The sequence below is a fragment of the Ambystoma mexicanum genome, chromosome 2q, assembly GCF_040938575.1.
Source record: "Ambystoma mexicanum isolate Mex_15411 chromosome 2q, UKY_AmexF1_1, whole genome shotgun sequence".
Taxonomy (NCBI): domain Eukaryota; kingdom Metazoa; phylum Chordata; class Amphibia; order Caudata; family Ambystomatidae; genus Ambystoma; species Ambystoma mexicanum.
In genome coordinates, this window is record NC_090924.1 from 52,780,049 (window position 1) to 52,806,483 (window position 26,435).

The 26,435-nt window shown below is 50.2% G+C and overlaps 1 protein-coding gene across 2 annotated transcripts in view; it reads left to right on the forward strand.

Annotated features, from left to right (window-relative positions):
* MGRN1 (mahogunin ring finger 1) overlaps positions 1-26,435 on the forward strand; it is a 1,054,550-nt gene that overhangs the window by 241,057 nt on the left and 787,058 nt on the right. For both annotated transcript variants that reach the window (XM_069646807.1, XM_069646806.1), the window contains exon 6: positions 9,038-9,155. In XM_069646807.1, the coding sequence (XP_069502908.1) occupies positions 9,038-9,155 (118 nt within the window). The remainder of the gene's footprint in view (positions 1-9,037; positions 9,156-26,435) is intronic.

A 26,435-nucleotide genomic window follows, 5' to 3' on the forward strand; every position in this document is an offset into this window, starting at 1 on the left:
CCTTTCACTGACACCTTGCAATTACTGAGCTGGCTATCGACTTTGTCCCGTTAAAGTCTATGGTAGAACCATTCTAATTATTTTTAACTGTAACATTGACTACTCTTTGAAACTGTGCTGCATAACTGATTTCAAGTGTTAGTGTTTCTTTTAGTGACACTTGATTGCTTTTAATATTTAGCTCCCATTGTGCCCACCTCTACTGTAGATTTTAGCTTAAAGCAGAATATTTGTTAACGAATATATATTCTAGTAGTATACTGTGCGATCATTCATTTGCATAGGTGTGTGTGTTATATGTATGTGATTGATTGATTGGAATCTTGTGAGGGTGTTAGAAGCCCTGTATGTTCTTATTTTTAATAAAATGATACAGGTCATTCCATCCCATGGTGGGAATTCTAATCAAATCTCAATTTCATAAGCTCCTTGCCAAAAGCATAGTGTACACCTGTGCCCTGATCAATCAGTACCCTCATCTGTAGCCTCTGCTCTCCAGTGGTACAGGGCAGGTTTAGGGGTCAAAGGTGCCCTTTTGACAGCTGCAGTGAACGCCAACTCCCTGCAGCACGGGGGTTGCATTTAAGTTCTCAAAACCACAAAACTGTGAAAGTTGCTATTATGGTGGCCTGTTAAACCATAAATATAAGACCAAACCTATGGTGGATAGTATCTCTCATAATTACCCAAGCCACATTAATTTGTTATCACACGTGCCAGCCCTGTGAGCCCCAACCTAGCTGCAAAACGGTTATGTGTATTTCCCCCAGCCAGGCTGCCTCTGTTGCTCCCAGCAAGACTCTAGCCCTGGGGGTTGCCTCTCTTTGATAATTTGTGAGGGCATGTAATGCCCTCTCCAGTGAGCTAGTCACTCCTCGGGAAGCTGTCCTGGAAACACGAATCCAAGGGGCACACCCTTCACAAAAGGACTACCCAAACACCAGGGTTCTGCATAACCAGAGCTCCTTTGATGCTCTTTACAAGGGATGGGGAACACAGTTATAGTAGACAGGTGGAGCTCAGACCAGCTGGAGGAAGATTTTACCATCTTGTTTTCTCTCTCCATCACTCTTCCTGTCTCCTCCAGTTCATTTAACACAAAGCACTTTGGGTGTGATGTCAGAAGGCAACGTCCACTTGTTCCAAGGAGAGGGATTGGACCCTTAAAGCAGACTTGCTTTTGTCCTATCGCCTGTGGGCTTGTCCCTTCAAAAGGTTTCACTATCCATTAGACCTCTGTTGGGAGAGTTGACTTTCCAAAGCCCTCCACCAGCGAGGTGCAGACTGAGTGTCCAAGACGGAGGCAAGCTCTGTTCCCTACCCATCGCCAGGGCTCAGTGGAGGTGACCACCTGTTGGAACAAGGCCTGCATCTCTGCCAGCAACACTGCTGCTCAGGACTGCACCGTTGAAACGGACTGCTGAATGTGTAGGCCAGCCTCCCTGGCTGGGAGCCCAAGAATAAGGATTGAACTTGCCCATGATGGCCCCATATTAGGACAGTATTGAGGGAGCCAGGATCCCCACCTTTTTATGTCATCGAAGCAGTCCAACCGATGTTTGAACAAGGTTAACTGTTTTATTAACTTCAGGACTTCTCGATTTTGCCTTTCGCACTAGACTGAACCTTCAAACCACCAGGCTTGCGTTCTTGATCCAGCTCAGCGCTGCAATGTGTCCTTGCTGAGACGTTACCTGCTCGGTTCGAATTGACTACTCCTTGCTGCAACTGACTCAAAATGCTGGAGTGTCACTGATCGACTGAAATCTGCCATTACCAAATGACCCGCCATCTACCTACCACTTTGCCGAGCCTCAAATCGAAGCAACAGGATCACTGTTTCGACCCAGCGCTGACTGTCGACTTGAATTGCTGGAGCATCACTCATCAACTCTACCCAGCATTTACTACATGTCTCAAACCGAATCCTGGTGAGCACTGTGACCTGCATCGCCGAGCGCCGCTCTTTAACCTCTTAGCTATGTCATTTAAATCGGCTCGATGCTCAGTTGCTGCTTGGGTCAGCGCGACCTTCCGTACTCTAACTGAACTCGATGTGCTCACACAACAGGTTGAAGCGTGGTGTGACCCTGTGAAACCGCCAAGCTGGTACTATTGACCCATAACTGCACCCACCTCCCACAGTCCATATTGAGCCCTAGACACTGGTTGGATCACTTGTGCACCTTTTTTTATCTAAAGACGTTTCCTTTTCAACGAACATTGGTTGTTGAATTGCTTTTCACCCTGTCCTATTACCCAGAGTGCTACATCTTCCTTCTATCTATTGCATTTGCTGTGTTCTTTCCACAGAAGTGGGCTTTGTATAATGTTTTCTTATTATTCTTGCTGATAGTGTGATTAATTAAAGTACATATATTTATAGAACTTTTATTTTAGGCTGTTACTTTGCTCTTTGAGTTGTTATTGAATCACACACACAACCCTCTTGGAAGTATAGCCTTCTCTCAGCCCACGTTACCACAAAAGGTGAAGGAAGAATATCTCTGAACTGTGTGTGTTACATTTTATGATTGGGATCACTGTTGGTTTGAAGAAGTGTGAGAGCTGAAGAAGTGGTTTAATCACTGTTCACCCCTATATTCCTGCAGAGCAAAAGTAATTGTGTGTGTGTGTGTGTGTGTGTGTGTGTAAACCTCTGTAACAATGTTTCGAGGGGATTGGGTCCTCCGACGTATTCCATATCTATGACAGGTAATGTCCACAGCTGTGCTGCTTCGGAAAATCTTTGGCGTCTGCGTCCTGCGTCGATGGCGTCGATGCGCCGTCCCCGAGGACCTCCTCCGACGGCACCCGATGTGATAAGTAGGACGCACGACGCCCATAGCCTCAGTTCCGTTTTTTCCACTAACGTGTTTGCTTCGTGAATCTCTGTACGCCTCGACTCGTTGGAGTTACTGTTTTCTTTCTCGGTTCGTTGAACCTGTTCAGTTTGTTTGTGGCGATGTCTTTGTCATCTTCGACCCCGCGTCCGGGCTTCAAGAACTGCGGGGACTGTGGGTCCAAGATGTCGGTCACGGACTCGCACAACGCCTGCCTCTGGTGCCTCGGGGAGGCCCACGATACGGACGACTGTCGACTGCCAGTCGCTCACTGCGAAGGCCTTGCGAGAACGCAAGAAGAAACTGTTGGTAGGTCGGGTGTCTAAGCCCCAGAACTCGAGGTCTGCGGGGTTTTCGACCGATGACTCGAGGGGTGACTCTCCGCGTTGTAGTCGGAAGTCCGGTGGGTCTCCTTCCAGGAGTCGGTCTCGCCACTCCTCTGCCTCTTCTAGGCATTCCAGGAAGCGCCGGCATAGGTCGCCTTCCCCGTCCTCTTCCGAGGGCTCTGCCCGTCGGCGGGTCGCTTATCCCTCCTTCGGGAAGCAGATGTTAACGATTCTGGAATCGCAGGGCACCGGTCCGTCTGCGCCTCCGAGTGGGGTCGGTCGGCACCGGTCGAGAGACACCGCACGTACGCCTTCGGGCTCGGGTGGTCGGCACGGCTCGCGGGAGAGGTCCCGCTCGGCCAAGGGTAGCCGTTCTCGCCATGCCTGTTCCAGGTCCCGGTCCTCGACGTGCTCGAGACCGCGTGATCCTGTGCCGTCTTCAAAGAAGACATCGACGCCTGTGGCGCCGAGGTCGTCATCGATTACTCTCGAGGTTCCGTCTTCGAGGGGGTCGTCGACGCTGTCGGCGCCCAGGCTGTCGAGAGACACCCTCGGAGCTCCGGCTTCGAGGACTGTGTCGACGCCGCTGATGCTGGAGGCGTTGCAGCTGACGTCGACGCCGATTCGCTCGACGTCGACGCCTTTTCTGCGTGCGCCGACTCGCTCGGCGCCCTTGACGCCTTTTCTGTCGATGCCGACTCGCTCGCCTCCCTCGACGCCTTTCGAGGCGGTGGTGTCGGAGGGGCCTCGTGGCACGGGGTTTGCCCCTAAAAAGGCTATGGGTAAGGTCCGGCACTGCTTTGGTCCGCAGAGGTCTTCCTCTCCCCGCCTGGAGTACATTTCAGAGGGTGATGAAGGCTCGGATGGCGGTCTGGTTCCGATTACGGTTCCGGATGAACTTATCTCGGGCCATAGTCAGTTTGATGACCTGAGGCAGTCACTGCATGATGCCAGTGGATTGGACACCTCTCCGGAGGTGGAGTTTTGTCGGCCGGAGCCTGGCACTCATGCCGATTCGTCATATCGGCGCCTTATGTCTCGAGTTACCGAGTACTTGGGTTGGTCGGCTCCCCCAGGGGAGTTCGTTCAGGATGATCTCACGGACATCCTTGATCTCGGTCCACCCACTGACCCGATTTTGCCTTTTCATATGGCTTTGCAGAGTAGGGTGGCGGCGGCTTGGACTGCTCCGGAGAGTCTCCCGGCAGTGGGCAAGTCTTTGTCGCGAAAATACCATCCAGCCAGTAGCGACCCCTGCTACTTGTATAGGCACCTCACACCGGAGAGTTTGGTGGTGCAGGCAGCTACGGCCCAGGCAAAGCAGGCGTCGTATCCTACCATCCCTCCGGATAGGGACGACAAACGTTTTGACGGCTGGCCGAAGAAAGTGTTTTCTTCTGGGGGTATGGCGCTTCAGGCGGCCAACTCCATATGTGCCTTGTCTCGTTTCACACACACTCTGTGGAACTGTGTTGCATTAGCGGCTGATCATATTCCCAAAGGGGACGAACGGGATGGTTTCCTTGCTATGGTTCAGGATGGCAAGGATGCCATGTGTGAGGCCGTTCAGTCGGGTTTGGACTTGGCGGATTGTGTCAGCCGGTCCATGGCGGCGAGCACCGTAATGCGCAGGTTTGCGTGGTTGAGGAAGTCTGGGTTCGCTCCTGATGTGCAGTCCCGGCTCCTCAACATGCCCTTTGACGATGAACACCTTTTTGGCAGCAAGGCTGACGAGAGCCTTGAGAGGTTGCAGACCTCCAAAGCTGCAGCAAAGTCGTTGGGCGCTGCAGTTCGCCAACCTCTGCCTTTTCGTCCTAGGGGACAGCAATGGAGGGGAGGTTCCTTTCGCTATTACTCGTCCTTCAGTAAAGCGAGAGGAGCTAGCAGTCAAAGAGACCATCGTAAGAGTGCCAGAGGTGGAAACAAAGGTACTCGAGGTGCCAAGGCCGCTCGGGCAGTTGCCTCTTTGCCCTCAGGCAACGCCGCAGCCGCTATCACTCAGTCATGAGGCCAGGTCCCATGGTTCGCCGGTTGGGGGAAGGCTGGCGCAGCATCTTGTAGAGTGGCAAGCCATTACTTCGGATGTGTGGGTTCTGGAGATCATAACCCACGGCTACTGTCTTCCTTTTCGGCAGAGGCCTCACGACAATCCACCAGGGAACCTCTCTTTGAAGAGTCCGGATCCGCTCCTTGCGCAGGAAATTCAAGCCCTGCTGGAGAAAGGCGCCATAGAGCTGGTGCCTGTAGCGGAGAGAAACAAGGGATGGTATTCCCCTTATTTTTTGATTTCAAAGAAAGACTGGGGGATTGAGACCCATCATGGACTTGCACGGTTTGAACAAACTCCTCAGGAAGGACAATTTCAAGGTGGTGACTCTTTCTCAAGTCCTCCAGGCCCTTCAACTTCAGGACTGGTTGGTGTCTCTCGACCTCAAGGATGCTTACTTCCATGTGCCGATCCATCCCAAGCACAAGAAGTATTTGAGGTTCGCGGTTGGCGACTCGCACTTTCAGTTTCGGGTCCTGCCGTTTGGATTGACCTCCGCCCCGAGGGTTTTCACCAAGCTCATGGTGGTGATGGCAGCGCATCTCAGGAAAGGGGGGTTCACGTCTACCCCTACCTGGACGATTGGTTGATCAGGGGGAGCTCTCCCGAACAAGTCCTGGATCATCTGTCCGTCACCTGCCACTCCCTTCACAGGCTCGGCTTCTCTCTCAATTTAAAGAAGTCCCATTTGACACCAACGCAGCGGCTCCAGTACATCGGAGCAGTGCTCGACACGTCCCTGGGGCAGTGTTTTCCTCCTCAGGTGAGGGCTCTTCACATACAGCAGATGGTGCACAAGTTTCAGTTTTCCCAGACTCTCCCAGCGTCCTCTTGAGGCTGCTCGGCCTCATGGCATCCTGCATTCTTCTGGTGCCAGAGGCTCATCTGCGGATGAGATCTTTGCAGTGGGCACTCAAGCTCCAGTGGTCTCAGTCCTCCGGCAGGCTGTCGGACCCTGTTCAGGTGCCGCCCTCGCTAGCCCGGGACCTTCTGTGGTGGGACGTCGAAGGCAATCTGATGAAGGGTGCCCCATTTTGGCTGCCCTGGCCGGAGGTGACGATCGTGACGGACGCATCCCTCACGGGATGGGGAGCTCATGCCAATGAGCTGACAGTCAGCGGTCGTTGGTCTCCGTCGTAGTCCAGACTCCATATCAATCTGTTGGAGCTGAGGGCTGTCAGGCTAGCCCTGAAGGCTTTTCTGCCGACTGTGCGCGGGAAGAGTGTCCGGATTCTGACGGACAACACGGTGGCCATGCACTACCTCAACAAAAAGGGGGGGGGGGGCAGGGTCACGTCCGCTGTGCAGGGAGGCGATGCAGCTCGAGTTCTGGGCCATCCAGCAGGAAGTTTCGATCTCGGCAGTTCATCTGGCCGGAGACGACAACGAGACGGCGGACGCTCTGTGCAGGCAGAGCACGATCTCTCACGAGTGGGAGCTGGCTCAGGAGATTCTCCTGGAGATCTTCGCCCTTTGGGGGACCCCTCAAGTGGATATCTTCGCCTCCAGTGTCAACCGGAAGTGCGAAAGGTTTTGCTCGCGGGAATTTCCTCAAAAAGGAGCCTTATGAGACGCGTTCGTGGTGGAGTGGTCATTCACACTGCTGTACGAGTTTCCTCCAGTCCCCGTCATCCCACAAGTGTTGCAGAGGTTACGGAGGTTCGGTTCCTCATTGCTCCGGCGTGGGCTCGGAGGACGTGGTACCTGGACCTTCTAGACTTGTCCATCTGCCCTCCACATCGTCTTCCCTACCGAGACGATCTGCTCTCACGGGAGGGGGGGTCAGGTTCTCCATCCAGAGGTCAGATCCCTCAATCTTCACGCTTGGCTTCTGAAAGGTTGAGGTATAGGGATTGGGACCTCCCTGAAGACGTGATGGAAATGTTGCTCTCGGCCAGGCGGCCGGCAACTAAGTCTCTGTACCGTTGCTGTTGGAGAAAGTTCTGCGACTGGTGCAGAGTTCAGAATGTGGATCCTTTTGAATGTGACATTCCCATGGTTTTGTCTCTTTTGCTTTCATTGGCCCACAGGGGCTTGCAAGTGGGGACCATTAAAGGTTACCTGGCGGCGCTGTCCATATTTAAGCGCTCGTCTGAAGAGTGTTCCTATTTTAAGATTCCTTTAATTTCGCAGTTTTTGAAAGGGCTCACTAATGTGTTCCCTCCGTCACCTTTTTTGGTGCCAGGTTGGGATTTGAACCTTGTTCTTGAGTTTCTTATGGGTGCTCCGTTTGAGCCTTTACATTCTTGCCCTTTGAGGCTGTTAACTCTGAAAACTGTGTTTTTAGTTGCGGTTACTTCCACTCGCAGAGTGAGTGAGTTACAGGCACTTTCAGTTAAGCCACCCTTCACTGTATTTCACAAGGACAGGGTTGTCCTTAGAGTTCGTCCTTCTTTTCTTCCGAAGGTGGTTTCGGAATTTCATTTGAGCCAGAAGGTTGTTCTTCCGGCGTTCTATCCTACTCCACATCCTGGTAAGGAAGAGGAGAGGCTCCATAGGCTTGATCCTAGGAGAGCGTTGAGCTTTTATATATCGCGCATGTCCCGGGTCAGAGTGGACAATCAACTTTTCATTGGTTACGCTGGAAAGCGTTTGGGACAAGCTGTGACGAAACAGACTTTCTCTCGTTGGATTATTTTAGCTATCTCCGAGTGTTACCGCTTAGCAGGTAAGGACCCCCTGGCTGGCTTGCAGGCCCATTCTACCAGAGGAGTGGCTGCGTCTACTGACCTGCAGAGGGGAGTTCCTATTCGTCACATCTGTGATGCAGCCACCTGGGCTTCAGTACATACTTTTGTACGTCACTATTCCCTCGATTCCATCAGGGGGCAAAATCTGGCCTTTGGCAAGGCAGTTCTCTATTCCGCAATTTGATTGGGCATGCTAAATTTGTATTCTAAATTCTTTCCCACCTCCTTGCTTGGTACTGCTTTGGGAGTCTGTCATAGATATGGAATACGTCAGAGGACCCAATCCCCTCGAAGAATAAGTTACTTTCTTACATGGTAACGTTCTTTCGATGGGATGGTCCGACGACGTATTCCATATCGCTTCCTCCCTGCCTTCCCCGCTGCAGAATTTCTTTTGCGATTGCAGCTTGCGTTCTGCAAGGCCTTGTGTGTCTGACTGGCAGAAAACTGCTGGCACACGTTCTGGGAAAAAACTATAACTGAGGCTATGGGCGTCGTGCGTCCTACTTATCAGATCGGGTGACGTTGGCCGTCGGAGGAGGTCCTCGGGGAAGGCGCATCGACGTCATCGACGCAGGACGCAGACGCCAAAGATTTTCCGAAGCAGCACAGCTGTGGACATTACCTATCATAGATATGGAATACGTCGTCGGACCATCCCATCGAAAGAAAGTTACCAGGTAAGAAAGTAACTTGTTCTTTTTCTCTTCTTTCATGCACCCTCTTTGCCTCATTATACTGTGGTCTTCTTTAATGTTATAGTTTATTATGCACCATCTCTTTCTTCTTTTGCATACCTCTGCCGCCTTTATTTTTCTTTTGCTCGCTAGCCTTTTTTCTCTTACCATGCTTCACCTCTTCTCCCTTTTCACCTCTACGACATCCATGGATGTTGTTACATGCCTATTTCCTCAACTTTCTATCAAAAACCATCTCTACTTCTTTGTCTTTGTGTGTTTTTCACACACTTCCTTGCTCTTTCCTTTCTGGCTTTCTTTTATTATCTCATCCAAAACAATTACCATTACACTCCTGTCTTTTGATAATGCATTGAAAATTGAGCCGCTTGCTTCCTGACTCTGCACACCTGTTTCTTTCAGTATGGACTTAAACATGTCCTCTTTTCTTTAGATACAGCACTAAGAGCCCTTCACTTCAGTCGGAGACTGTCCATTATAAGAGGGGTGTCAACCAGCAGTTCTCCTTACCTGCCTTCAAATTCGATTTCACTGAGTGGAAGGATGATGAGGTAAACCACATTGCACCTCAGCAGCACAACCCATTTTGGGTGCGGGTTGATCAGGGATTCTGATAGATGATTAATGTAATTTGCATTGTACTTCAGTTACTTATACCGATTGTTCTCCTCTCTGATTAGCAATTACAGCAAATCATTGTCTCTCAAAAAAAGAATTTGTCACTAGATGTGTGTTTTGATATGGTTTTTTTAATGTATTAATTTTGATATAACTGCATACACTTTGGGGAGTGTGAGACTCCACCTTCCTCTTTGATAGTGTAAGCTCCTGCCTGACTTTGTGGCATTGTAGACCAGCAACTGCTTTTGACGGAGCACGGGCAGCCGTGTAGGCCCACTGTCTCTTTGTGGGAATGTGGGCTGCCGGCTGACTTCATGGAAGTCAGGTGTGTAAGGTCCATACTGCATCTGAGGAGGGGCCCTAAACAATTTTAGTTTCTAGGACCTATCTTGCAACCTACTTGATTTACTGAGTATTTCCCCCAAGTTATCCATACTCACCATGTGATGGAATAGCTGAGCAGTCAAGGTAACTCTTCAGAAGGTGAAGGACAGTTGAAAGTTACAGTAAACACTTCTGATAGCACGGTATAATGGAATGTCAAAGTAGTGTACCTGTTAAAATCCGTTCATTATAATAAAGTTGTGAACAGTGATATCTTCAAAATACAACTTGTCAGAATTGAAGAAAACTTTATTTGTGAATTCACAGAATTCTGAAATGTTCAAATGGGATCATATATTCCAACTGGACTTTTGGTGAGGCTCTCCAGTCTCAGTGGTTACTTTCCTACAAAGGCAATGTTCTTCAGTGCCTACAATAGAATTCAATGGCACGGTTTTATTCAACAAAGGTGTTAAGACGGATTTCTGAACTCTGTCCTGGCGGCGCAGAAGTTCAGAAGGCCAACCTAATTACTTGTAACAGGGTAACCTCTGGACAAGCCAGACCAATCGGGGTAGCGATCGCGGCGGTCAAGACTAGGTCTCAAGAGGGGTGAGGGTGACTGAAAGCCCGCAATGAGCACACAAAGCAAGGACACTTACAAACTACTCCAAACAGGTGTTATATTAAAAATATATACACATTTATTCCAAGGCCTTTGCAGTAATGACCGTAGCGAGAAATCACAATAAAACTCTAGTAAACCAACACATACCAAACCAATACAATATATATACAAATACAAACGAGTCTAAAGCGTTAGATGCACGAAATGTGTAGTCCACCTAGAAGGGTAGGAAAACAGGCAGTGCGAAATAAGGATTGGACCCAGTCCGCCTTCAGAGGCACCTAACTAAAAGGAAGTCCAAGCCCTACGAAGAGTGGAGCCTTGTGCTCAAAAGTACCTGCACACGCTGGTGCCAACGGGCAAAAAGGGGAGTCTTTTCGAGGGAATCAGGCAGTTCAGTTTGGTGCACAAATGAAGAAGAACAGAGTTCCGCGACTCAAGCGCAGCCTCCATTGTGGGCAGAAGCAGAGCGCGAGTGCGGAAAGGCGTGCTGCATTGACACAGCGGGGAAAAGCTATGGGCTCCTGCAGGAGGGCGACCAGTTCCTAGCTATGCTACTCACCGGTCCCCGATGCAAGCAGACCCAGGCTTCTTCGCGTCCGTTTCAGTGCTGGCAGGTTCAGGAGAGCAGGGGACGTCTCGTCGTCGTGTAGATTCTGCAGCAGCAGAGTTGAGTTAAAGATGTCCCAAATGAAGTGAACCCGCACAGTTTGTTACCACAGCCGGGGAACGGAGCGGCTGTGTGTATCTCAGCCAAATGTACACTACTCACTCCAGACCTGGGAATGCCAAGTGTACGAATCGTGTGAGAGTGACAAGGACTCGAAATACCACACAACCTGACGGCGGTTACAGAGCAAGACACCTGGGTAGGCTGGTCAGTCTGCTGGATGGCCCAGAGACACTTCCGAAGGCTTACGTGCAGGAGATGGTGAAGATGCCGAGAATAGCTGTTCCCGCTATTCCAAGGGTCGAAGTACCAGTACAGGCCTTCTGGTTCGATCAGAGGTAAAAAGGGTTTCACAAGGCGACAGCAGTGCAGAGGAGCAGTCCTTCAGCGGGTCACCAGCGATTCCTCGGTTCAGCCTCGTGGTTGCAGGATACTTGGCTCCTGTATTCCTTTGTTCGTGAGAACTCAGGAGATCGACATGGTAGTGGCGTTTCCAGCCCCCTCTTATCCACGGTTCCCTTCGCGCCAAAACGGAGGGGACCCAATGGGAGATCCGCTCATCAACACTCACACCATACGTGGACCTATCCCGGACCACGGTGGTCCCAGGCATTCACACCACCCTAGACTCTCTGGCACCCAGGATGTGTATTGGGACCAGACATCCCAGCCCACATCCTGGAGGCACACACAAGGCCTGTAGAAGCCTGCGAAAGCATCTGTGTTTCGCGGGAAAGTACATGCCCAAATAAGGAAGGCCCCGGGTCGGCTCGACCTGGGGAAGGTGAAGGGAGCAAGACGGTCAGCGGACAGGACAAAGGAGCCTCGTGGTCTGGCCGTTTTGGGAGCCAGGCCACCATTTTGGGCTAAGCGTGAGAAACGCGCTTAAAACACCAAAAGGAGCTCAAAACACAAACGATCGCTGCCACCATTCCCGTCCGTGATTCACTTGCACCGATCAGTTACAATCCAAAAAGAGTATCTAGGGCCTGTAGAAGGCTAGAGACCCAAGAGAGCAGTAATTTAGCTTACAGTGCCCTCTTGTGTCATGTTGCGCGAAAGCTGCAACATGATAAAGAAACTACGGAAAACAGCGTTTCCCGGTACTGACTGTCTTAAGGGCATGCCAGTTTCCCCGTAAGAATGGAGCGAAAGCCCAGAGGAGTGCGGCAGAAGGCTGCACTTCTCTGGCAAAGTCTAGATCATGGTGAAAACAACAGCAAAAAGTTTAGGGGTTGCCACATGGAAGGAAAATTACCCACAATTAAGAAATCCTTCCTAACAAAAGGTAAGTAGGAGGTCTGCCTATGGGATCCCATGGGGAAAGATGAGCTAGGAAAAGAGCTCCAGGGACAAGGCAACCTCAACGAAGGAGTCAAGTCACCAATTAATGCTCCTCACCTTCTAGGATGGGAGATTGCATAGAGGGGTATAACATCACCAAATCATAGTATGGCATAGAGGGGCACGGTCAGCATGGCATGCTGTTAGGAAAGATGTTCCTTTTGCACTATTCCTTCCATAGATTCCTTGGGGACTCCCAGTCTTTTTGCTTATTTTGTTAAACTGGTCCTGACTTTTAGAGGTCAGTTAAGCTTCTGCTTGACTTCCCTTGCCTGTTTTGCTAATTCTTATGGGGAAACCCTCTGATCCTTAAGATTGTCAGTACTGAGAGACGGCGCCTCCTGGAATTCTTGTATTTTTAAAATTGCTCACATCACCTTACAGTGAAGTGCATTTAGGTTACTGTGACAATGTGCCCAAGACAAGCTGAAGGCATCTGTGATTTTTTAAAAAAATATATTTTTTGTGATATTTTTCTTGTGTACTTTTGCATTTTCTGCGAATGTCTACTAAAGGTGGCTTGCACACTAAAAGGGCCATGTCACAAGATTGTTCTTTGGCCATTTTGTTCTTTGGCCTTCCTTTTGCCTTCTCAGGTCAGGAAATGAAATATATGTTAACCCCTTTCACAGAGAAGGCTGCTGTTTTTTCCGGCAAGTCAGCTACCAGCTCCCTTTTGGGCTACCGCATTGCCACTTTAGTACTCGGATGAGCAAGATGCCTGCAAAGTGCTGTTAAGGTCAGACATTATGTCCTCTTAATCATAGTCAGGCAAGCTCAATTGAAAAAGCACACCTGCAACCTGTTAAAGGTTTGCAGGTGTATAAAATGAGAGGTAGAGAAAGAACACCACAGAGAGCAACAGTTGTGTGAGGGAGACCAGCAGGGGACCTTGTTTGAGAGGATGCGAGCCATTAGGGGGAACTGCTGTGAGTCGGTTTGCCCAACAACGAGACGCTGGGGACTGCAAAGAGAGGTGGTCTCACAGAGCGTGGTGTGGGAGCTGGGGCTCTTTGGGACAGACAAGGCGAGGAAGGGAGCCATGTGTAGAGGTCGTCCATTTCCCTTTAAACAAAAGTGCTCATTCTCCTGGTTTGGTGAGCAGACAGAGTATCCGAGGGGCACAGGTTGGACCCCTAAAATCAGAAGCCAAAGTTTGTGTGCTCTGCGTTGCTGTGAAAGTTATCGATGGGCCCAGTGAGTTTCTGACAGATGAGAAACCCAGTGTAACTTAGTACATTAGCAGGAACATTTCCATTTAAAATAAAATATATATCTGTTTATTGTATTCAGATAAACAAACGATTGCCAAAGCTTGGTTAGATCGTGTCAAGAAATTAGCATTAACACATCAAAGATCACTGTTACACAGTGAGGTGTAAATGTAGGGCAGCAGTTCAGTCTGTGCATGACAGGGGAAAAAACAGCAAACAAGGGCGGTACATTGTCTATCACTCATTCCTCCCCCACCCACCCCTGCACTTTGTAGAATTTCTGTCGACAGCCTGTGGCATTGTAAATGCACCTCTCTAAGGATGCACATCTGTCGACCTCTGCGGCCAAGTCTTGGTGTGTTCTGTTGAGCCCCACATCCCAAATATAAGCCGCTTACCCAGCCTCAGCGTTCCAGAGAGGATTGTTTTTTCATACCTGGTAAACTCCTCTCCGCCCCAGATCCCCAATAGCAGCACTTTTGGGTCCTATGGAACCTGAGACCCCAGCACCATCGATAGCCTACGAATGCACTTCCCCAAGAAGACCTGGATTGATTCACAATTCACCAAAAATTGTGGAAAACAGTACCCTCTGCCCTCCCACACCTCAGGCACATGCCACTTTCCACCACCCCCAACTGTGCCATTTTCACTCCGAGAGTGATATGCCTGGTCTAGTATTTTATATTGGATTAGGCGGAGCCTGACCGCATTTCCGATATCCCGCAGAAACATGAGGGTTTCCACTCATCCTTGAACTCCCATGGACCGACATCCCTCTCCCATCTTTCTTCGAGCCAGGAAAGCTGTTGGGCTCCAAATGTCGTCAGTACCTGGTACACTGGTACAGCATGAAAGTGACTTTCATGGCTATACGCTCTGGGAAAATATTGGTTTCCAATGGGGAGCACTTCGGAACCCCTTCCAAGACGGGGAACTGAGAACCAATGGCGTGCATTATTTGCAAGTGTCTATAGTGTTCCCTGTTTGGTAACTCGAAGGTGTCCTGCAGTACAACGAATGAAATGAGCCAACCATCCCGCACTACATCAGCAAGGGCTTGCACCCCTCTGTTCCTCCCAACTCGCAAAATTGCCCATTTTTAGAATTTCAGGACTATACCTGTTAATCCAGAGGGGCTGATTCAGCATGGATTTTCCCTCCCCACCCAATTTGACGATAGGCATCAGCCCAAATGTGCCAGATATGTAGCGTCATCCCGGGCAGATCTGCGGTCCCCTTCCAATCCCTGTACAGTGCTTGCATCAGTGATTTCTGTCCCATTCTCCTTTTCTCCCCCTCTATATGGGGAAGCCTGGGGCTGCCATGAAGCCAATCATTCACTATCCCCAGTTGCACCACCCAGTAGTACCTCTGTAGGCAGGGTAGACCAATTCCCCCCTCCAATACCGAGCGCTGGAGAGTTTTGAGTGCAATACTTTTTTTATTTGTTTTATTATTTATTTTTTAAAATACGTGGCTGACTATTCTGTTTGTATGTTTTACGGCGGGGCAGGAGACCACGGGGTTGCGCCTATAGATGAGACGATCGTCAGTGTAGAGTGAAACCCCCCCTGTATGGCCATGCAAATCCAGCCCATTCCGGTACGGTTCTAGGTTTTGGGTCAGCTCTATGGCTAGTGTGAAATACAGGGGAGGGAGAGGGCAAACCTGCCTGGTCCGCCACCTTCAGGTGAAGACTCTGGAGGACACCCCATTCACACGCACCACCGCCTCCAGGGACTCATACAACAGCCTGACCCATGACATGAAACCCTCCTCAAATCCCATTCGGCCCATTATGTCCCATCAAAGGCCCAGCCTAACGAGTCAAAGGCCTGCTTGATGTTCACAGCCAGGAGCACCAGTGCGTCTGGTAACACCGAGGCCTGGCTGATAACAAACTTTACCCTAGGCAGGTTCATGCGCGTGGACCTAGTGGGCATGAACCTGCATTGGTCTGGGTGTATTAGGGAGTGTATCACCCCCAGTAGCCGGTTGTTTAGGACACGTGCCAGGACCTTGATCTCTCCATTGATTAGTGATATCTGCCAGCAGGAGGCACAGCGTTCTGGTGACTTCCCCTGCTTTGGGAGCACCACAATGTATAACTTCCTGAGTTCCGGGGCGGGGGGAGATATCCGTCCTGTTTGCATTGCATGGGGCCAAGCACCAAGTCTCCCAGTCGCTTCCATGTTTCCGCCGGGAATCCGTTGGGTCCTGGGGTCTTGCCGGATTGGAGCTGCGTGAGCACCGCAACCACCTCTTCCTCTGTAATCAGAATCGAGCCGCAGTGTCTGCTGTTCCGTGAGGTGGGGGATCGCCACTGAGACCAGTGTATATAGGTCTGTCTACTGGGGGCCCTACCAGCGGGGAGTGATGCAGCTCCTCATAAAATGACGCAACTGCCCCGGCGATATCCGAGTCCTCTGTTAGCATTCTCCCCCCGTGCCTTGTATGGCCTTATGCAACCCTTGTCCCTGAGTAATTAATTTGACTGTGCACCATCCAGTGAGTCGTTCTCGCATTGTCCAGGGCCACATTCTGTAGGGGTCCCTGTGCTGTCAATAGCACCTCTTGTGAACCCCAGGACCCTTATGCAAAGAATTCTTCTTTTGCCCACGCAGATAGCGACTCAGCCTTCTCTGTTTCCCGTGTGTGCTGCCGGCGTCTGGATGCCACAAGAGAGAGACCACCTCCTGCCCCCCAAAAGCACCGCCTTATAGCCCTCCCATAGCGTGACCGGGTTGTCAACAAACCCCTCATTTAAGGCTAAGTATTCTGTCATTTTTTGGGATAAACCCTCTAGTACCTTGGGCATGACCAATTAGTATGCATTAAGGCACCATGTCACCATAGGCTTTGTCTGCCCACGTTTAAGCTCTGATGGAATGGTCCGAAATGCCAGTGGCCAGAAATGTTGCAGACAGCAGTTTGTGTGCCATGCCCTGTGGGACAAAAGTGATCAATCCGTGATAGGCAGTCGTGCGCATTGGAGAAGAACGAGAACCCTGATTCTGTCGCGTGCAATGCACTCCATACATCCACCAACCCCAATGCAGCTGCAAAGGATTGTAGCTTGGTAGGAAGAATCTATGTCTACATCCATGAGCTTGTTTTAGTCCCCGCCCAGCACCGATATGTTATCTTGTTCTTTGATTATTATTGCTTGAAGTTGTTCAACAGCTCAAGTGTGAGAGGTGGAGGTGCATACATCGCCACAATACCCCATCTGGTCCCTCACAGTTAACCCGTCACTATGACAAATTGCCCTCTGGGGTTCGCCAGGACATCCTGCAATTGAAATGGTAGCCTTTTGTGTATGAGGACTAGTGTTCCCCTAGCATGGTAGGCCAGTGTGTAATTAGACCTTTTAACAAACTTGCTTTCCGTGCCAACCAAGTGCGTTTCTGTCAGGAGAGCTTTGTCTGGTGAGTGTCGGTTAAGAAACTGGAGAACCAGCTTTTGTTTGATGCTGGAGCCTAACCCATTGACGTTCCACGTCAACAGGGAGACTACCTTGGAGGCGTGGCTATCTGGCCATGGAAAAGGACGTACTTCGTGAGGAGCTCCTGATGATCCGACTTTACTTTTGCTAAAGTTACCCGCTGAAACTGTAACGAGCGCCTAGAACTTTGGGGATCAGGCGTCGGAAGCTGCACGCTAAGTGGAGTTCGTGGGAGAAGTTCATGATCCCGAGGAATCGTGAGATATATATGTTTTTGTTGGTACGGCTGTGTGGCCACTTCGGTGCCAAGATGGCGGCTAACAAAGGAGAGACCTCCGAGGAGAAACAAAACTGATTCCCCGGGACTGCGGGACCAGGCTGCGGACGATTGCCTGGAGGACGAGTACAACAGGAAATATGGAAAAGTGTTCGAGATGGCACCGTAGGAGTGCCCGGCCTGGCGTACGCTAATGAAGCCTTGGCGATCTGACTGCAGGAGGAGATGGCATTGGACACTTGGGCGACAAGGCCTACGGAAGTTGAATGTGGAGTGCAAGGCCATAGCCCACCCGTAAAACAATTCGGAGTGCCATCTTGAATGTGAGTTAGGAGACCTGGGAGCCAGACTATTGTCGGACTAAGGACAGTGCAGCAGCTGCACCAAGACGGAGCCGTACAGGAGTGGAGGGCAGCACCATGTCGGCGAAAGGGTTGAGAGTCAAGTCCAAGCAACCCACTATGGAGATTTTTACAAAAACGCAGCTGACCCCCCCGACATCTGTGCAGAGCATGATCGTGACTCCCGCGAAAGACGCCCCCGAAGGGGATAAGCACCAGATCCTGGAGGCTATAACGGGACTGAGTGCTAAATGGGACTTGGCAATGGCGGACCTATGCACAGCCCTGGAGAATAAGATTGATGCTGTGGGACGGAACTCACCCTGTTACGTCAAGATGTCAGGGCACTTGCAGAAAGAACCAGTGGTCTGGAAAGTGGGGTGAAGATCAATACCGACGTTAGCACGAACAATGCAAAGGAGATTCACGTCTTAAAACAACAGGTTGCCAACCTGGAAAATCGTGTGGAAGAGGCGGAAGGAAGGGCGAGGAGGAACAACATCCGTGTGGTTGGTCTGCCGGAGGGGGAAGAAGGCCAAGACCCCACAAACTATGTTGAAAACATGATCATACAAGGGATCGGAGCAGGGAATCTTTCGCAAGGATTCACGGTGGAGCGGGCGCATCGCGCCCTAATGAGGAAACCCCGGCCAGGGGCCCCGCCAAGGCCGATCATCGCGAGGATCCTGAACTACAGGGATAGAGAAAAGATCCTTGAATATTTTCGTAAGGGCGGTACGATAGAGAGAGCATCTGGCAACATCACAGCATACCCGGACTATACGATACTGGTGCAAAGGCAGAGGTATAGTTACGTCGCCGTCAAGAGAAGGCGGAGGGCGGCGGGAGTCAAATATATGCTGCTGTATCCGGCACGATTGAAGGTGCTACATAAGAACAAAGCGCTAATTTTTGATACCCCGGAGGATGTTGTCGCATGGCTGGACCTGCAGGGTTGCCCGGGACATGAAGCGGATCATGACCGGCAGGAGCATACCGAATGAAGGTTTTGTAATACGGACATTGTGAGGGTGAGTGGGAGGAGGATCCCGATTGTACAGAGAAATTGTAACCTGCTGAACTTTGAGCACAATCCGAGCCTGGTGCTCGACATGGACTAGAATATAGTGAGTGTAACTGCAATTGGTAACTGTCTAGCATCTGTATGCGTAATATTTCTTAAAAGGAGCAACAGAACGTGGACGACCTACCCCGATAGATTATTAGTTTCAGCGGCCATTAGGGCGGATTACCCTACTGAGCCCTTAGTAGAAGCTTGTGCTAGGCAGGGCTAGATGTGGGGGTGCCGGAGATCCAGGAATGGAGCTGGGCAACGGTTGGGGGGGGGGGTGTGGTTGGGGAAGGGATGGGGGGAAGAAGGTGGGGGGATGGGAAGTTGAGTGTGTGTGTGGTTATGGGAAGTTTAAGTTTTGTTTCGAGCCTATTTGGAGGAATCCGAATGTTGCACTTGCGGCGCATGAGGGGGCGGGATCGGCGGAAGATCGAGGGGGTGCTTACCAACGTCTTATGGGAGACCTCAGGATAATAACGTGGAACGTCAGGGGCCTTAACAGTTCTCTGAAAAGAAATAAAATCATGATGTATCTGAAAAGGCAGAAAATAGATATTGCACTACTACAGGAGACGTACTTGACGCGAGAGAAGTTGGACATGGTTAAGAGAAAGTGGAGAGGGACTTTGGTGGGCTCGCCATATTCTGCGTTCGCCCGGGGTGTTAATCTGGGTGGCACCGCATGTCCCGTTCCAATCGATACAAGAGGTAGTTGAAACGGATGGAAGGATGGCTATATTGCGAGGGCTGGTGGAGAGCAGGGAGGTATGCATAGTAAACACGTATGCCCCCAACCAAAACACAGCAGCATATTTCAGAGCCCTGTGTACCAACCTTAGTATGTGTATAGGGAGCGCAGTGATCTGGGGTGGGGACTTTAATTGTGTGCTGAATACTGTGGTGGACAGATCTGATGGCGGGGTGGGTAAGCCTAGCCCGGCGGCGAGAGCGTTGCAGACGCTGCTAATTGATTTTGGCTTTACAGATGCGTGGAGGATGGAACCTCCCACTGAGAGGCAATACTCGCACTATTCAGCCCCGCATCAACTGCACACTAGGCTTGATTATGTCTTTGCTACAGCAGATGTGATGTCTGAGATTACTCAAGTCGAATATAAGGCCAGGGTCCTTTCAGATCACTCGCCCCTGATCCTCGGATGGCAATATTGTCCCCCGAGGGCGAGGATCCCTACATGGCGCCTCCGAGCAGAGGCGCTTAAAGATCCAGTCTTTAGGGAAGATATAAGGGAAGAGATTACCAACTTCTTTGAGGAGAATACTGGGAGTGTTGACTCATTATGGGAAGCTTTTAAGGTGGTGATGCGGGGGCGGCCATTGCTAAGTCAAGAGGGTTACAGGGTGGGGTCTTGGCTGACCTACAGAGGACGGAAACTGAGCTAGAAACAGCATTGAAGAACGGTGACGTAGACACGGAGCTGGTACTCCAATTACAGCAACAATGTGCAGGGCATTGGGAAAGACTCTGCAATCTTAATTATAGGAAATATGTTGAGAGGCAGCACGCGGGGGGAGATAAAACAGGCCGCCTTTTGGCCTGGCTATACAAAAGCGAGACCCCTAGGCCTCCGATTAGGACCATTATTAGGGAGGACGGGGATGAAGTGGCCACGTAAGAAGGGGTTAACAAAGAATTTGCAGATTATTACAGAGCGCTGTACGGGGATGATGAGATGAGTGACCAACGCAAGATAATTGAAACGTTAGAAGACATAGGGCTGCCCAAGATCAGTGAAGAGGAGAGAGAGGAGCTAGATGAGCCAATCACGTTAGAGGAGCTAGAGGCGGTTGTTAAGCAGTTGCCTACCTGTAAGACCCCAGGAGCAGATGGGTTCCCCAGCGAATTCTATAAAGTATACAAAGAGGAAATCCCCCCCCCCCCCCCCCCCAATGCTGGACATGCTTAATGAGGCGTTTGAGATAGGACGGTTGCCTGAGTCGCTCAGAGAGGCGATCATAATACTGCTGCTCAAGCCCAAGAAACCAGAGCATAGATGTGGTTCCTACAGACCTTTGTCGATGCTAAATCAGGACAGCAAGATTCTAATGGCTGTCCTGGCAAATCGATTGCAGAAAGTGATTGGTAGACTGATACATCCTGATCAAACGGGTTATGTCCCGAATAGGAATGTAACACACAACCACAGGCGTCTTCACCGGGTGGTCGAATTGGGTAGCAGGAATGAAGGTGAGATGGCGATAGTGTCTCTAGATGCAGTTAAAGATTTTGAATCGGTCAAGTGGTCATGGCTATTGGCTGCCTTGGAAGGGTATGTAATGGGGCCGGGCTATATAAGGTGGGCTAAGATGTTGTATAGTGAACCCCTTGCCAGGGTCCGAACTGGAGCGGTGATATCCGAGAGATGGCAACTTGGTAGAGGCACCAGACAGGGGTGCCCCTGGTCCCCGATGCTTTACATTTTAGCCCTGGAGCCTCTGGCAATATGCCCTAGGGCACAGTATGATGCGATAGGCATTGAGGTAGGAGGGGAACGACACTTGATATCCTTGTACGCAGATGATTTATTATTGTATCTGCAATACCCAGAAGAAAATCCCCAATCATACTAGAAGTGATGGAAAGATATGCAGAGTTGTCGGGCATATCGGTGAACCCCGAAAAGTCTGTCATATTCCCGCTGGGTATCTATAAGGGGACCCCTGTGGATAGACTACCGGTGCTACAAGTACCATGGGCAACTAGCTCTTTTCGTTACCTGGGCGTAGATGTATACCACACGGTGGAAGAAGAACATAGACATAATACAGAAGTAGCCGTCGAGAAAATTAGGAACAGCATGCAGTTCTGGGCAAAACTGCCCCTGGCGATGATGGGGTGAGGGGCAATGCTCAAGATGGTAGTCCTGCCCAGGCTCCTGCATTACTTTAGTAATATCCCGTACATGATACCCAAGAGGTTTTTCAATAAATTGAACAGCATGTGCAGGGAGTTCCTGTGACATGGTACCCGAAATAGGGTGGCGTTTTGAAAATTGCAGAACTTTTATGAAAACGGAGGTATCCGACTGCCTCATTTTGAGGTTTACTATTTGGCGGGACAGCTACAGTATGTGGCTAAGTGGCTCTCCGATGAAGTGACCCCTGAGCACAGGGTGCTTGGACAGGAATGCGCCCCGTTTTACTTGAAAGGAATGATCTGGCTGCCTGAAACTGAAATGAGGGGGCGTCCTGCGATGTTGAGGTTTGGGTGGAAAATTTGGCGTAGGGCTTGTCGCTTGATGGAAGTCCCATGCCCGTGCCTTCCGCAGATACCGCTGGTTGCTTTGACAGGAGGGGATAATCAGTTGAGGGTGATTATTAGGCCCTACTGGGAATCGGTGGGGCTGGTAACGCTAGGCGATGTTTGGCAAGAGGGGTCCATTAAGGAGTTTGTAGAACTCAGCGAAGAGGTGGGGCTACATACGGGCCAATATGTCACGTACATTAGATTGGTGCGGATGATTAGGAACACCTGGCCAGAGACAGTTTTGATAGAAGAACCAGATGCAGTTTTGGGAGCAATAAATGATATATCCGAAGAAGGGCATGAGATCTCGAGATTGTATGAGATGGTGATGGCTGAGGTTGGGAAAGAATTAACACATCTGAGACTGGACTGGGAGGCGGAAGTGGGGGCCCCAATGGAGGATGAGGTGTGGGAGCGTGCCCTGGGCTATCACAAAAAAGTGTCTAGAAATGCCAGATTAAAACAAATACAGCTGTATGTTACGCATAGGGCATACATGACCCCCCCTGAGGATATCCAAGTTCTGAAACACTGGAAGACAAGCGTGTCTCAAATGTAACTTAGAAAACGCTGACATGACACATATGTTTTGGTTGTGCCCGATCATTGGGTGTTTTTGGGGAGAAGTGGCGCAGAAACTGGCTGATAAGGGGGTTACTATTGTTAGACACGGCCTGTGCCTGCTTACTAGGCGGGTTGCCCAGGCCACGGAAACTCAAGCATATTGAGAAACTGAGAAATCTGGCGTATGTGCTTGCAAAACGTAGGATTGCCGTGGGGTGGAAGAAATGCCACAAGCCGAAGGTGGATGTATGGTGGAAGGACTTGCAGAAATGGACGGAGGCTGAAACGGTGGCATGGCAATAAGCGAGTAGCCTGGCTGGAGAAGGGGAGGCGGGCACCTTGTTGGCTTGGAGATCGCTAATAGCAGAATTGTTTGGAGTAATATTGGATTCAACAGACTCCGAAGAGAACGAAACCCGGCGGCATGTGCCAGACATTGAATGAGATTGACAAATAGGCTCATGGGGGGAGGGAGGGGTTATGGGAGCAGTGATTAAGATAAATTGATGTGTAATGGAACTATTATGATTATGCTGCTTGTTTGGTTTGTGTTGTTTTGTTTGCATAAAATCAATAAAAGAAATAAAAAAATAAAAAAAAAAAAAACAGGGAGACTACCTTATCATGGGCAATCATTCCACCTGAATTGTGTCTTGAATACTACCTCCCGACTCTCTCCTCCCTACTCCCCCGGCTCCCAAAGTGTCCTGTCAAACATCTTATCCATGTCCCGCCCCACCCCCTCTGGACATCTCAAACTTGCCAGTAAACCACATGCAAATGCAACCAGAACCTCCCCGTCCCACCCCCAACCTGAAGCACCTGTCGCCCTAATGCCACGTCAAATGGACGTGAAAGAAACATTGCAAATATTTGCGGGGTAACAGAGTGGCTCTGACCGTCCCCCGTTCCACGCCCAGGGTCGCCCCATGACACAAACCCGCTAGTAGAATCTGATAGGCATTGTCCTTTGCCTTCAGGCTGTGGCTCAGCCGTTGTCTGTCGACTATGAAGCCACCGCAGTGTCAACCAGGGTTCCATTGGTTGAGTCTCAAAAAGAACCAGCGAGGAACCAGGCTCCCGCTGTGGTCTCCCTCCCAGCTGCTGGGGTCTTGGTGCCAACAGTATCTCCGCTTCCAACCAGTTCCACGCCTCAGAGGGATTCTTGAAAAGCTGCACTGTACCCTCATGGTATACTTTCAGCTGCGCAGGGAAAAAAAGGGCATATTTCATACCCAGAGAAGTCATTATCTTTTTGACGGAGTCGAAGGACTGTCGTGCCTGCTGAACCTCCCTCGTATAATCAGGAAAGTACCCGATCTGGTATCCATTATTTCTGATGCTTGTTAATCTGCTTAGAATCACATGCTGTGCATATGGTCCGACATCCAGTGGTAACCGCAGAGTATTGCATCTGGTCTTTCGGGGACCGAAAGGGGATGTCGGCATAGGCGTTTCTGTAACACTATCCCTATCATGACGTGTAGTGTACCCAAAATCCCTCACGCGCCGAGATCCCTCAGATTGTTTTTTTCACCCAGATAACTGGTCGCCCAAAATAGCAGAGCTCTTACATAAGAGACATTGTTTATCTTTATACCGACTTTATCGGTTTTCCCCTTTATTAGTCACTTCAACGGCGATTTAGAAATTCGACAAAGACTGCAGGAAGTTTCTACGGCGGTAGATTTCGGCACCTAAGATCCGGCGGCTGAAGCATCCACGTGGCCGGGCCCTCTGGCCGGCCTACACAGTAGGGCGAGTGGGGTTAGGGTGGCCATATCTTTCGTTATGTCTTTCCTGTTTCCCCCTCTTTACCCTCTAGGTCTGGTCATCCTTGTTTGTACCTTTCGCTATGGAAAGGACTCCATTTAGGTTCTGCCCTAAGTGTAGGGACAGATGCCTGTGGAAAGACGAGCCCAGAACGTGCAATTCTTGTCTCCCCTTAGATCATGACGAGAAGCGGTGTGCGGCTTGTAAGCTCCTTTGCGCTAAGACCCTTAAAGGGATGGTCTAGTAAAAATTTTTATTGAAAAAATAGATCGGCAACATTAAAAAAAAAATACTAGCATTCTCCGTTTTAAAACTTCCTATGTAAAATTTTGAGCTATTCAAGCTCAAAATTCGCAAAAGCAAGCACATGGGCGCATCCATTTTGTGAAATGGAGGCCCTCCTGTGCTGGCTTTTGCTTTTGCGGCACTAATGAAGGAAAAGCCAGCCAGCTGTAATAAACAAAAGCTACCGCTGGGTGGCTTTCCCTTCATTAGTGCTGTAGGCGGAGGACGGGGACCGGAGACCAGAGCAGGAAAGCTGCAGCTGAATCTCAGTAAGTGCTATTTATTTTTTTTCAAAAAATAAGCACTAGCTGCGTTTTTTTTTTGAGGTTTTCCGGGCTGGAGGAGCCCGGAAAACGTAGAAATAAAATCGCAGCTTTAAAAACGTATTTATGTTTGCGGTCGCTTTTGAAGCGACCGCAAACATAAATACAACGTTATTGTGTTGGAAAACGCTGCGGTTTTTCTTTCCAAGTTTCTCAGGCTCCTCCGACTCGGAGGAGCCTGAGAAACTTGGAAAGAAAAACCGCAGCGTTTTCCAACACAACCGCGTTTGTTTCTGCCTGCTGTGGCTATCACTTCCCAGGGGAGCACCGGAGACCCAAAGTGAAAGCCACAGCAGGCAGAAACACAACGCGGTTATGTTTACATGCCGCGTAGTGTTCTACCTACAGCTGATTTCCCATTTGGGGCTCTCGGGCTCCCCGTAGGGAGCCCGAGAGCCCCAAATGAGAAAGTAGATTCAGGCAGAAACAATGCGGTTGTTTTCCGCAATGCCGCGTTGTTTCTGCCTGAATCTGCTTTCCCATTTGGGGCTCTCGCCCGAGAACCCCAAATGGGAAAGCAGATTCAGGCAGAAACAACGCCCATGTGCTTGCTTTTGCAAATTTTGAGCTTGAATAGCTCAAAATTTTACATAGGAAGTTTTAAAACGGAGAATGCTAGTATTTTTTTTTATCTTGCCTATCTATTTTTAATATAAAATTTTTTACTAGACCATCCCTTTAAGGAGCACTGTGATAAGCGGTGGGCCGCGTACGGTATGTCACGGGCGGAACCCTCCTCACCCACCACCACACCCGCCAAAAGTGATGGGGGCACCTCCAATGACCAAACATCCGTATCGGATGTTATAGACCTTGAGGCAGACACTTCTAGGTCCCCGACCCTTGAAGGCCTGACACAAGTCACGCTTCAGGAACAACACCTGGCGACAGCGGCGTACAAAGACCGCAACACACTAAACACACAACCCCACCAACAATTTCGACAGTTCCGTCGAAAACCGTGAAGGCGCCAACAGGGCGTCAAAATTTTGGCAGATTCCTCTAATCGGGTAAATCAGCAGCCTTCCCTGCACCTGCAGCAGCATCTTGCGACTGGGCACTCCAAAAACAAGGGCACTACCCCTAAATCGGGTTTACACGTCGAAGCGTGTTCATTCGACGCTCCGATGATTCCTAAAGGCCCGGTAGGCCTAAAACCTACTTCTAGGCCTCCAGGTGAAAAATCTACCGCTAGGCCCTCTAACGCCGCAGTTGGCGGTTAATCTTCGGATAAGCCTTCGACTCCGTTAACTCACGCCGATTCGGCAGAGATTGAAGACAGCATTGCGAGAATTACTTCAGGAAGAGGTGGTCCAGATGGACACCTATGAAGACATCTACAGCGAAGATGAAGACCCTTCCTTCCTGCAGGATTACACTGAGGACCAGGCGGATGCCATGGGCCACTGGGAGGAAACCCAGCAAGTGGAATCGGAGCCTTGGACGCTCCCCACGCAAGATCAGGACACTGATGTTCTATGCCTGGATTGTCCTCCATCCAGCCCTGATTGCCAGGCCTCGCCTGTAGACGACCAAATGGCCTTCAATGCCATCTTGAGGAAGGCAGCAGATCAAAGGAGAAACCCCCCTCAAGCCAAGCCATTCCCCTCCTAAATTCTGTTAAAAGAAGATTGCCCCCCTCCCCGGTGTCACCAGCTCAAACCAGGGCAGTGAACCCAAGA